The sequence below is a fragment of the Myotis lucifugus genome, unplaced genomic scaffold (assembly GCF_000147115.1).
Source record: "Myotis lucifugus unplaced genomic scaffold, Myoluc2.0 scaffold_38, whole genome shotgun sequence".
Taxonomy (NCBI): Eukaryota; Metazoa; Chordata; class Mammalia; order Chiroptera; family Vespertilionidae; genus Myotis; species Myotis lucifugus.
Window position 1 is genome coordinate 6,121,897 of NW_005871086.1, and position 12,142 is coordinate 6,134,038.

The window sequence follows — 12,142 nt, forward strand, 5'->3', positions numbered from 1 at the left end:
TTCTACGACTGAGCTAAGGTGAGTGAGTAGCTTTAATAGCCATTCTGGAGGAAAGACCTCGCCTGCCAGTTTAACAGGTCCGTTCTCCTCTTTACTTATGTCTCAATTAGGGGAAGCAGGATAGGGAAGTTTAGGGCATCCAATATATAAATATCTCAACATGCTATCGAGTAAGATTCTGTGATTCTGCCATCTCTGGTGGCTAATAAAAAATTTTCACATCACCCACCAACATTTGAAATTCAAGCACAATTTTATAAGGTTAAACAGACTGAATTGAGCATTTCTTTTTTTTTACCCATGCTAAAGAAAAATGTAAACATTGTAAATATAATATTTCAATTATTTTTTATTCTTCTGCAACAGGCCCCTGGCCTCCACTGGTGGAAGGATTGAGGTGTTACTGGGGAAACTGTGCCAAAGGAAATAAGTTGTCTTAAATTCTTTAAACTGAGGCCACAGTTTAAATCTCCGTCAAGTTTGACACCCTTGTTAGTGACAACAGTCATCACCACATGGAAAATAGTTTTTTCCTACAGACCTCCTTACAGGGCCCCACCACTCAGTAAACTACTTCAAATGCGGAGGAGTTCACAGGTATGGCTCTGCCAGTACCTTATAATAATTGCTTCAGAGAATCTGAGAGATGCTGTGAGAAAAACTCACATGTACTTTAGTGGAATGGATGTGAAGCATTTTAAACAAAGGTAATAATCTTTTAATAAAAAACATAATGCTGGCAATGCAGACCTCAGGCTTTGATAGGATATTATGAATAGTCAAAGCCAATGAATGGATACAATGCGTTTAACAGGGGATGCTCCAGGAGTGAAAGCAACATGTACACCAAGGGATTGTGGGTAACAAGAAAATGAGAGTGTGCTAATGATTGGATGCAGACAAGCAATGAGTCATTCAGAGCTCACAGTCAAACAAACTGCTTGTGGCACTAATGCTTGTGCCCAATTACCAATTCAGGAGGAAAATAAAAAGCAGTTTCAGTAGAGTCAGGGTGGGAAATCTCCAATTAGCGCCAATTAGTGAAGTTGCTTCCTAGAATGGAATTCTGGGGACAGTAAAAAAAAAAAAAAAAAAAAGAACCTCTCCCAGAATGCCTGATGGAAGCACTTATATACCAGGTGATGAAACTCCTGACATATAGGTTGGTTGAGGGTTTGTGCCTGTGGGGTGTGAATATAGATACTAGCTGGAACTTGCCTGCTCGATTTGACTGGTCAATCATTGGCTGTACTATTCTTCTTCTGGCGTTAATAAACCTGAAATAAAACAGAGAGACGGGTCATCAGATGCAAGGTCTGTGCTCCGTGAACACCTTTGCACCAACACTGCAGGGAATACGATCCAGTTGGACATCTACTGGAAATGACCGTTGTCAGTCAAAGGCAATTTTCTCTTTCCCTGTTCAAAAACAGTTGACTGGCTCATCTCTCCCGTCCTCTTATAACCAACTGGAGGCTGGCTGGCAAACATGGCACAGGCGGGGAGAAGTGTATTCCCCGAGAAAGCTTCTCTTCCTTTGCAATTGTGCTTCTGCTTCTCGCACAGGTCGGGATCTGGTTAAAGTTCGCAGGCTGGGGGATTTTCCCCTTCGCCTGCAGTCCCCGGCGCGGGGCGACCCAGCTTCCCCCTTGCAGCTGGTCATAAATGGAGACCAGGCTCTGGCACTCTGCTTTCACAAGGTATTGTTAGGTCAGCAAAGCCATCAATTAGGCTGTCTGAAGTTTTATCACCAACACAGCAGTAATAAGTGCTGGCCAGAAAGACTTCTGCTCTTCGGCAACTCCTGCCGTTTAAGCCTGTAAAGTTAGGGGTCATTTAGAGGTCAGTGCCAGCTGGGGGCGGCCTTTCCAGTCCAAGCGGGGACACCCAGGGCAGGGATAAGGTAACTGCCAACCATAAACCCAGCCACCTTTCAACCCACTAGAAAGGCAGAGCCTCAGGTACACATGGTTGAGATTAGAGCCCGAGAAACGTTTTCAAATCAGGTGGTGGCTGAATCACAGGAATGCGGAGAAGCAGTTATTTCGTCTCGAAGCCTGGATCTAATTTTGTTGGAAATCCAAAAATAAGTGCCTACTTCATGTTACTTTAATGTTTAATAATGCCCATCAAATATTCATGTACAAAGAGAGTAAGAAGATAAGAAATCTCCTTTATTTCTCTAAATTTAATAAAAACAAAACAATTTCCCACCATTTGTGAGTTACCCTTGTCCCTGTGCATTTAATGACGAGCATTCCCCACACATCGGAGCTGATGCACAGGATTCATCGGCTGTGCATTTTGGGGGGTGCTTGAAGGGAGGGGGGGTGCCTACCATTTATCGAGCTGTCCCTTAAAAATATACTCATTTATAACGTGTCCCAATATTTCCAGTGTCAAATCTTAAGTGCACGGGGACTTAATGATCAATGGTTCTGCATGGGGCCACAGGCAGGAACTGAAAACTCGTTCTTTGAAATTAGCAAAATAAATAAATACATAAACTAAAAAATAAAAAAATTCTAGTGCACGTTGGCAGCTTTGTGTTTGCGTTCCTGCGGAGATGAAGTCCCTAGCCGAAGTCCCTTCTGAAGGCCGGCAGCCCACACTCTCTCAGGCCTCCTGTGAGCACTCCAGTGGGAATACAATTAGGCCGGAGAAGAATAGCTGCAAGGAAACCAAAGGAGTCTTTTGCATATGGTGTTTGTTTGCAAAACAATGAACTTCTTTATTACTTAAGAGAGTATGGAGCTCACTTGTCAAAAATGTTACACCCCCGCAGGTTTGGGGAAGAAAGTGACAGGCTAGGAGAGGTGAGAACAAAAGGAAAGTCCTAGCTGCGTATTTCTTCCCACCTGGCACCAGACACGTTGCTCAGCTAGATCACAGAGCCTTCCAGAATTATCCCTCCAATCAGAAAAGGAACTTAATTATCCACTCTTTCCTCACTGTTTTTACTGGGACCAAGGAGGTCTGCCCGGAGATTTCCACCCCCAGGAGCTCTTTTTATCAGCTCAGGTTAGGGCCCCGTGAGGTGCTCGGGGAGAGGGGCAAACCTTTTCTCTCCTCCTTGAAGTTTCTAATGGAGGACACACATGGCAGGGGTTTCACCTCGTTTTATGGGCTACTAATCCTGGTTTTGTTTTTTCCTATAGGCCAACTCTTTAGGTAAAACGAATTGCTATTTTTTCCCTTTTTAATTTCACCCTTTTGCTCTTTTATTATTTACATCTGGAGGTTGTTCCCTTATTTATGTCTTTCTCTCCAGTTCCCCCAAACACTCCCTTACTCACAGAGCTGCAAGGCATCATGGTTCTTAGTTCTCAGCAGGAGAACTCCACACTGTCTTCAAACAAATAATTACAGGGAAGGTTAGAGGTTCACTCAAAGGTCATTTCTTTGGATACTCGTCAGAATGTTTACATTAGTAAAAACGGGGTCCTCTCAAAAGGTTGTTCCATGGGGGACACACAACAATGCAAAACATTAAAAAAGCATTCTGCGTGCTAGCAGGTCTTTATAGAAGCGCTGAACTTGGAAATGCCACTCCAGTGTTCCATTTTCAACTAGTTACCATGGCGTGGGCCGATGTTCACTAGCAGTTATGGCGATGGCCTTTCTTTGTCCAGCTCTACTCAACAAACATGCACAGAAGCCTCGGAAGGTTTTCTCCGGATCCTTTTACAAAGGGTCATAGAGATTTTGCCTTTTTCACTTGGGCTCCATTTGGCCTCTCTGAATTTTTGTTCTCAAACAATGTTTTTACTCCATCGTGCTGCATCTTGCCAGATTCATAACTCTACCACATTCTTTTAAATCACACAGAATTTTAAAAACATATGGGCCCCAATTTTTCAGAAATCTCTTGATGTACAACTCCTGCCAATTGTCAACTCCCCTGATCTTGGGATGTCTTATAAACGTCATAGATGTTATTATTAAAATTAATTAGTGAGTTGTCCGTATGAACATTTTAACAGTAAGAAATGAAATTACCCCACTTTGCTAATGATCCATAGACCACTCTTAAAAAAACACACCAATGCACATATAAAATGGAACAATTTAATTATAGATTAAAAATAAAATTAGGAGTAATTTTTTTCTTTAATATCACTGTGATGAAATTTCCAAATGTAGTCTTCCCCAAAATTATAGGACCTGAATTTTTTTCCAAGTCTTCTGATCTATATTTTAAAGTGAATGTATTTAGCGCTCAAGCAGTAAGCAGAATATATCAACTTTTGATTATACTGAGATTTTAAAAAGCCTAAGTTGAAAATCAACTGATCTTCAATCTTTCAAGGTCCAAGCTCCATTCATATGGAAAAACACAACTCAATGGTTCAAAGACAGAAAACAAGATGTCTTAAAAAGGCTCAAAAGGTTTCTTGAATATTAAATGGGTCTTACAAAATAACATTTTGATGAGTTAAGTGTAAATGAATCAGACACATATGGATTAAGTTATCCTAGAATTTCACACGGGTTTAAAAAATAAGGGGAAAAGAGGGTCTTGGCAAAAACATTTTGGACTTTGCCAAACCCAAAACATTTGAAAAATTGCTGAAGACATCCAACTAACCAACATGCAGCAAGCTGCACCCAACTTTAATGAAAACCCCCAAAGTTATTTCCAATCCAAAGACTGTTAGGTTTTTCATCTGTATCTGATATAAAAAAAAAAGTTTCTAAGTCATAATGTCATCCCGGAATGATTTTGAAGTTGAGGACATATAATATACTCCTCTATTGGTACAAACAATTTAACCCAAAATTACAAAGTCTTCTTAGATATTAAATAGCTCTTAAAAACATGCTGAGGTTTGTGCAACTTGCGTGTAAAACGTGCCGAATATGATAAATGCCATAAATAAAATGTGCTAGTAAGTCTAGTACCTTATCCAGATTTCACTTAGAAAAAATTTCATTAGCCACATTGTGACTTTTTTTAAGGGCTAGAGATAATTCCATTAGTGACTCCTTAGGGAATGAGTACCCTAAAGTGCACGAGTTCCATTGATTTGTATTGAACACAAAGTTCGTATCCAGGCTCACACAAAGGCTCTGGAGAGTACCTACTGATACCATCGACTTTCTAACTAAGTTTTACTAAAATAGAAAATGCAATCGTTTGTGGGACCCTTAAAAAGAATACACTATGACTGCTATGTTAAAAATAATTATAGAAATACTTTTAATGACTTTCCAAGAATCACAGGGCCTTTTTGAGTCAAGTTGGAGAGATGAAAAAAGAATATTTTTAAAAAGAATAAACCCAAGATAGAAAAATATTGTTAAAATCTCATCTTGTTGTCTTGCTGGAGAGATATCTCCTAGAGACCTCTATCCCCACCCCTACCCCCACCCAAAAGCCAAACTTTTCAGCTTGCATACTTTTCTGCAACTGAAATCTCACCATCTTGATTTTTCTTTTAAAGGCTTTTCACTCCAAAGCCTATTTCAGATTGATAGAAGTAGGCTTAGGTGTCGTTCCTGATTGTTGGTTGATTTCTTTTCTTTCTTTCTTTTTCCTCCCTTCTTTTTAAATGGTTGATAAATCCCTTTTTTCTGGTTCACTAACTTCATGCCACACCTGGTAACCAACTCCTTTAGGCAGCATTCCTTATGTTAGAAAGTGAGGCCTCCATGGAGTCACCTGGAAACCAGCCAGCCCTGAACACTGAGAAGGAAGCATGACTCCTGGAATTGAAGCTTTTGCTTGGATTGGTCTGGTCTAGGAAGGGGGCTGGCTTGTCGAAGAAGGATCAGATCAACTTGGAGGAAGTGTTGTAGGCAGCGTGGGACTGGGGACCTGTTAAAAAATGAAAAATCTCTACTTCCCCACCTTCCATAGCCAGGGCTCCTCAGGGAAGGTGCTTATTCACAGAATTTGCTACTCCTTGGTGCTGAAACAATGAAGCCTCAACCAAGCCAGTTATCAAGTTTCTTTCTTTTTTTTTCTTACTTTGAAAAAAACAAGCAAACAAAACCAAAAAAACAGCTAGTCTTTTTCTGTGCTGTGTTATGGTCAAGAGGGGGAAGGCAGAGGTGGGCGGGTGGGAAGAGATCAACCAAAGAACTTATATGCATATATGCATGATCCATGGACACAGACAATAGTGTGGTGAAGGCCTGGGGCGGGGGCTAGAAGGGGTCAAAGGGGAAAAGAAGGGACATATGTAATACTTTCAATAATAATGATTAAAAAAAAAGAGTGGGGTTTTCTCAGTAAGATACATTAAATTGATTAAATCAATATATTAAGCAGGTTTACCTTTAACCAGGTCCTCGGGCACACAAATGATTAAGTCTTGTTGCAAACATAAATTTTTCACTGGTGGCCAGACAGTAGGTATTTTCTCGCAGACAACAGTGAGCACAGTAAGGTAAACGAAATTCGTGGGCTACTTAGGGACACATTCATGGTTCATAACTAATTTCCATGAGCTACAGCTTAATTTATAACTTGATAGGTACCAGATTTGTCCACAACTCGAAAGACAAATGAAATAATACTCATACATTTACAATATGAAAACATGATATTAATCTGGAATCACAAGCCTTTTGTAGCTTTATGAATATGCCTTGAGTACTGGAGTGTCCATGTTGACACAAAAGGCTCTGGGCAAAACGATCAGGTAGGTGCTGGTTACCTTTGGTGACCTTCTACAGTGTTCTTTCAAAATTCTTTCTTGTATGTAATTTTTCCCTAAAGTGACACAGGCTCACCCAGGTTCTTCACCCCACTTTGAGTAAACCCTTCTCAGTCACTATTTCATATTCCAGACTTCTCCAAAGAGCAAAGTGATAAAGAGCATGGACTCATATTCTCTGCCCTTTTCTGGCTGTGTGACCGTGGGCAAGTCTAGTTAACCTTCAAAGCCTTGGTTTGTTTCCTATCTATAAACTGGGGTAATAATTGGGCCCAAATTGTTTTGAGGATTGAAGGAAGTGTTATATGTAAAATCCTTGACACAGTGCCTGGCACATAGAAAGAGCTCACGGAATGTTAGCTTATACCAGGGGTCCTCAAACTTTTTAAACAGGGGGCCAGTTCACTGTCCCTCAGACCGTTGGAGGGCCGGACTATGAACAAATTCCTATGCACACTGCACATATCTTATTTTGAAGTAAAAAAACAAAACTGGAACAAATACAATATTTGCATGTGGCCCACGGGCCGTAGTTTGAGGACCCCTGGCTTATACTCAAAATGCACTCAGCCCATACCCCTCCTAAAGAGCTCTGTTCTTTTATAGGTAATAATTAAGACTAGGTTACCTGGCCTGTGTGGCTCAGTTGGTTGGGCATCATCCTGTGCACCTAAAGGTAGCAGGTTCAATTCCCAGTTAGAGCATGTGCCCAGGTTGCAGGTTCTGTCCCAAACTATACAGGAGGCAATTAATGTTTCTCTCTCACTACAATATTTCTCTCTCTTTCCCTTCTGCTCTCTCTCAAGTCAAAATATCCTATATAATAAAAGCCTAATATGCAAATTGACCAAACATAAGAATGACTGGTCAGTGGGGGGTGGGCCTGGTGAGCAGGCAGTGCCAGGCCAGCTGAGGTGGGTGCCAGCGGGCAGAGGGAGGGGATGGCGATGGGGGGGCGTGGTGACCAGTGGCAGCAGAGGGGCAATTGGAGGGTGGGGCCAGCTGCTCGCTGGTGGGCGCCATCCACCAATCAGCCCACCAGTCACCTCCCGCAGAGAGAGGCCAGACTGGGCTTAGGCCCGCTCCCCGAAGTCGGAAATCCCCCAAGGGCTCCCGGTCTGCAAGAGGGCTCAGGCCAGGCTGAGAGACCTCCCCCCCCCACCTCCACACCCAGTACATGAATTTTCATGCACCGGGCCTCTAATATATATATATATATATATCACAGTCTTTAATAAAAAGGCTAGTAGGTGGGTGGCTATTAAACCAACCCATGCTGAGTTGATAAAATGGTAATAATCTGTTGTATCCCAACAGGTAGCAGGTGTCCACCTGGCAGGGTCTTTCCAGAGATCCCAGCCAATCTGAATGTATAATGCCACAGTGGGGATGACTTCAGACACTGGAGCAAGCATCTGCTATGGGGCTAGGTAGTAAGGCGAGCTACTGGAATCACACAGTCTCTTAATGGTTCTCTAGATCCCCATGGACCAGCCACACCAACCTCACCCTGATCTTGTTAGAACTGCAGAAATACTCTAGTCCCTACCCTGGCGCTGCTGACTCTGAATCGCATGTTAAAAGACCCCCAAGTTATCTGTGCACATTTATGTTTGAAGGTCCTGCTCGAGATCGCATACCAAATAGATGATCTAGTACGTTGCCTAGGAATAGGAAGTTGCAAAGATCAAGTTTTACCTGTGAACCTTAGCTACGAAGATGTACGCATTATTGTCTTTGGTTATCTTGGATCTAAGCAGTCTTTTAATCACTTGCCTTGGGCGACAAACAATTTGTAATAATTTAATTCATTTCATTCCATCTGTACCTCCTAAGGAAAAGTTGGGCCAATAAGCCAATAACATGTTTTTATGAAAATTGTTATCTCTCAGGAATGGATAGGCGGAAGATGGTAGAGTTTCGTTTTTATTTTATGTAACTTGTGCTGCTTGAGTTTTAATAGTAAGTATGATTATTTTTATAATTAAAACAATTTTAAAAGTGACCTGGAGAATTTGGCATCTTATTTGAGTAAGGTTTATATGGCCAATAGTAGACTTTTTAATAAGGGTATCAGAGAAATTTCTTCTAAGACAGAAAATTACCTTTTATTTCCTTTACAATACTGAGCAACAAAGCCCACTATTCTCTAAGTATAATCGCACCTGATGACATGAAACACAATGTCCCAGCGGGTTGTGATGCTGAAGCCCTGCTACTCTTACAGAATTGCCATCAGATTATTCATATGTGGCTATTTATCATGCACTATAAAAGTAATCTTTCAAAGCTACTTGAAAGTGAGGGAGGAGAAAACACACAAACTTCCTTAGCTATTCATATCTAGGATCTATCCTCTTCAAGATAAAATACTAAGTCAATAGACATAAGCTGTAGTATATTACCTCATCCTATACATGATTTATTGCAGATGGAAATCAACTTGAAAATGAATTACTTTGAAAGTTTTACTCCTGACATTAAAATTCCAGATCTTTATACCTACACACCTTGTAGTGCTTCTGAAAACAACTCTTTGCGGACACGGAAGATGCATCTACAACTTTATTGAACTCTCTCAGCCTAAAAAGCAGGAGCAATCGTTTTCGAAATTACCAACACCCATTGCCTGCTCATTCACCTGAACACTATAGCCTGACTGGGCTTTGAAAAATCAACCAGTCACCTATCATCAGTGAAGTCCATTTTAGCCAGTTCTCATTATGTTCTTAGCCATTTACTAATTCAAGCTAAGAGGAGAAGATCCTGACAAATCTAGTATCTTTTTAGCTCTTATGATCACCTTTGATTGAAGCATTAATTTTCTATCCTACTTCTCAGTGGAAACCACCTCCGCATTAACTTGCCAAAAATGCACCAAGCTGTTTAGCGATTGCGTATTAGACATGTTTGAGGAGATCAAGGTGCACTCACATGCCCTGTGCTATGGATCTCTCTCTGATTAGCTTGTCATCTGCTCGGAAGAAGATGTAGGCTGATTCTCCCATACAGTCTAGCGGGCCAGCTGTTAGCTGCCTGTCAAGCCCTCAAGTGGACAAGTAGTCCAGGAGCAAAAATGTCACTCCTTTGATCTGGCGAGGAGCAGCTGCTGATTTATAGAGTAGGACTTTGTTCTTCCGTTCTATTTTACTTTCTTTCCTAAGGCAGAACCACAAAATCCAGGAGAAAAAAAAAAGTGCCGTTCCCAGCAACATCAACAAGCTCTGACAACTGCAACAGGGTTTTTCTTGGCCCTAACAAAGCTCTCAGGCATCTCCTTTGACGCTCACCTTTCCCCCTCCCGAACGCGCCCCCCCCACACACACACACCATTTTTTGCAATGCGGTAGTTATTGTTTAATTCAGCTTCTGTAAATGGAATGGACTGTGGCCAGCAAGCCTGGGGCATAAACACACCTGTATGAAAGGAGCCTTATTGTAGCAACCATCTACAAGCAGGCTCGCATGAACCACACGTTCCTGGGTTCAGAAAGAATGCTCCATTTTTCCTGACAGCAAATTTTACACTAAGTGAGTTTCTATTTTTAATGCCACCAACCTATGGTGACCACATTTGAACTGTTTCCTCTCCAGAGGCATCCCACTCTTTAAATCAAAGAGAAAAAAGGATTAGATTCTTTTCATCTGTGAGCAAACAGATCCATCAAAAATGTTTATCCACTGTCTATAATATCAATCAGTAAGTGCTGAATTAAACAGCCAGAAAGGCTTTAGCAAATGCAATATCAAAGATGCCATAATGTTGATTTCATTACCACCGATTTATACTGACATCGGCTTCCCTGAGCAATATATAAGAGAAAAAAAACCAACAACAAAATCTACGTAAGCCATATGCACTGTCTTGTTAAGAATTAAAATGATTTCAACCACATGATCCTGTTCTCAATGAATAAATCTGTCAGGACAGAGATGCCCTGTCAGCCAAGTGGAGCATGAAACAATGTGGCCTTGAGATAAACTGTGAGAAGTCATCAGCCATATGTATATACATACATGAATGTATGTGTGCACACACAAACACATGTGTGCATACACATATATGTATACACATGTGTGTACATGCACACATACGTACATGTGTGCACTCACACACACACACACCAGGTGATCAACTTTGCCAGAGATTAACCCTTGGCTAAGTTTTCTGTGCAGTGATTGAAAGGAAGAGTAAGAAAAAGGTATCAACTCTAGGATATTTAGACATATTACCACATAGGTCAAAGACGGGAATTTCATGGGTAGTGGGAATGCTAAAAGCAAGGGAGAAAAGAACAGTTGCTAAAAATCCTTGCTTCCACTCCATCATACCATGTTCTAGTGTTTACTCCCTTCTTCCCTTTCACGCTTCTCCAGGGGAATAGAGACCGTTCTCAGCCTTATTTCTTGCTTTAGCCTATGTCCCCCTTTAGTCCGTCAGAAGTTACTAAGCACCCACCTCCTCTCCATTCAGAGAATTCTAATAGCAGATGCTTTCTCAGGGAAGTGGTACATAACCCAGTGAGAGACTGGGTTCCGGAGGGGACAGAATGAGTAGTAGGCAGGGAAAGAAAAGTGTAGAGAAGCAGTGATTATGGAAGGCTTATTTTCATCCTTTTCAGTCCAAGAAATCAGAATAAATGATTTTTAACGTTCATAGTATTCTGTGCATATAAGTCTTCACATCCTACACTTAGCAAAAGATAAGTTTAACAACAAAAATTTGACAAGAGAATACATAATAAGAAATTATATACAATACATAAATATATAATTATATGACTCTATATATATATTAAAAATATATATATATTAAAATTTTGCAAAGGCAGTCTATGCTTTTACAGATTTTCACTCTTACACCCAGAGAAACAAATTAAAAATCCCGATTGGAAAAAACATAATAATTATAAAACAACAGAGTCCACACTCAGTAAATAAGTGTGATCGGGTCAATGAAAGAAGTCAGATGGAAGCTAATCACCAATTCTTGGAGGAGGAACCAGATTGAAAGAGCACAGGTTACCGGGAAGGACGGACGTAAGGGAATGGCACGTGTGAAGACACCAGGGCCCATTTCACAAGGGAGAGTGAAGAAGCTGAGTTTAGACTGGCTCCTGGTTTGGGTGGAAAACATGGCTATGGTTAATAGACAAGCTGGTGGAGGTGCTCCCTCCGCCCCCCCACAGCTCTATGGAGATATAACTGATATTTAATGCTGTGGAAGTTTAAAGCATTCAACATGTGGATTTGATACTTATTTTGCAAAATGACTGCCACTGTCACATCCATCATGTCATGCAATTACAGTTCTTTCTTGTGATGAAAACATTTAAGATCTACTCTCTTAGCAACTTTCAAGTACAAGATCTACTCTCTTGGCAACTTTCAAGTATATAATACTCTGATGCAGGCTCCTGAGTGACAAACCGAACCCCTAAGGTTCCTGAATGGTGACATGATAAAGTAAAACATGGTGC

The 12,142-nt window shown here is 41.0% G+C and overlaps 1 protein-coding gene across 10 annotated transcripts in view; it reads right to left on the reverse strand.

Annotated features, from left to right (window-relative positions):
* The window catches only part of MEIS2 (Meis homeobox 2), a 201,489-nt gene that overhangs the window by 4,351 nt on the left and 184,996 nt on the right, over nucleotides 1-12,142 (reverse strand). For all 10 annotated transcript variants that reach the window (XM_006087498.3, XM_006087500.3, XM_006087497.3 and 7 more), the window contains one exon: nucleotides 1,219-1,277. In XM_006087498.3, the coding sequence (XP_006087560.1) occupies nucleotides 1,219-1,277 (59 nt within the window). The remainder of the gene's footprint in view (nucleotides 1-1,218; nucleotides 1,278-12,142) is intronic.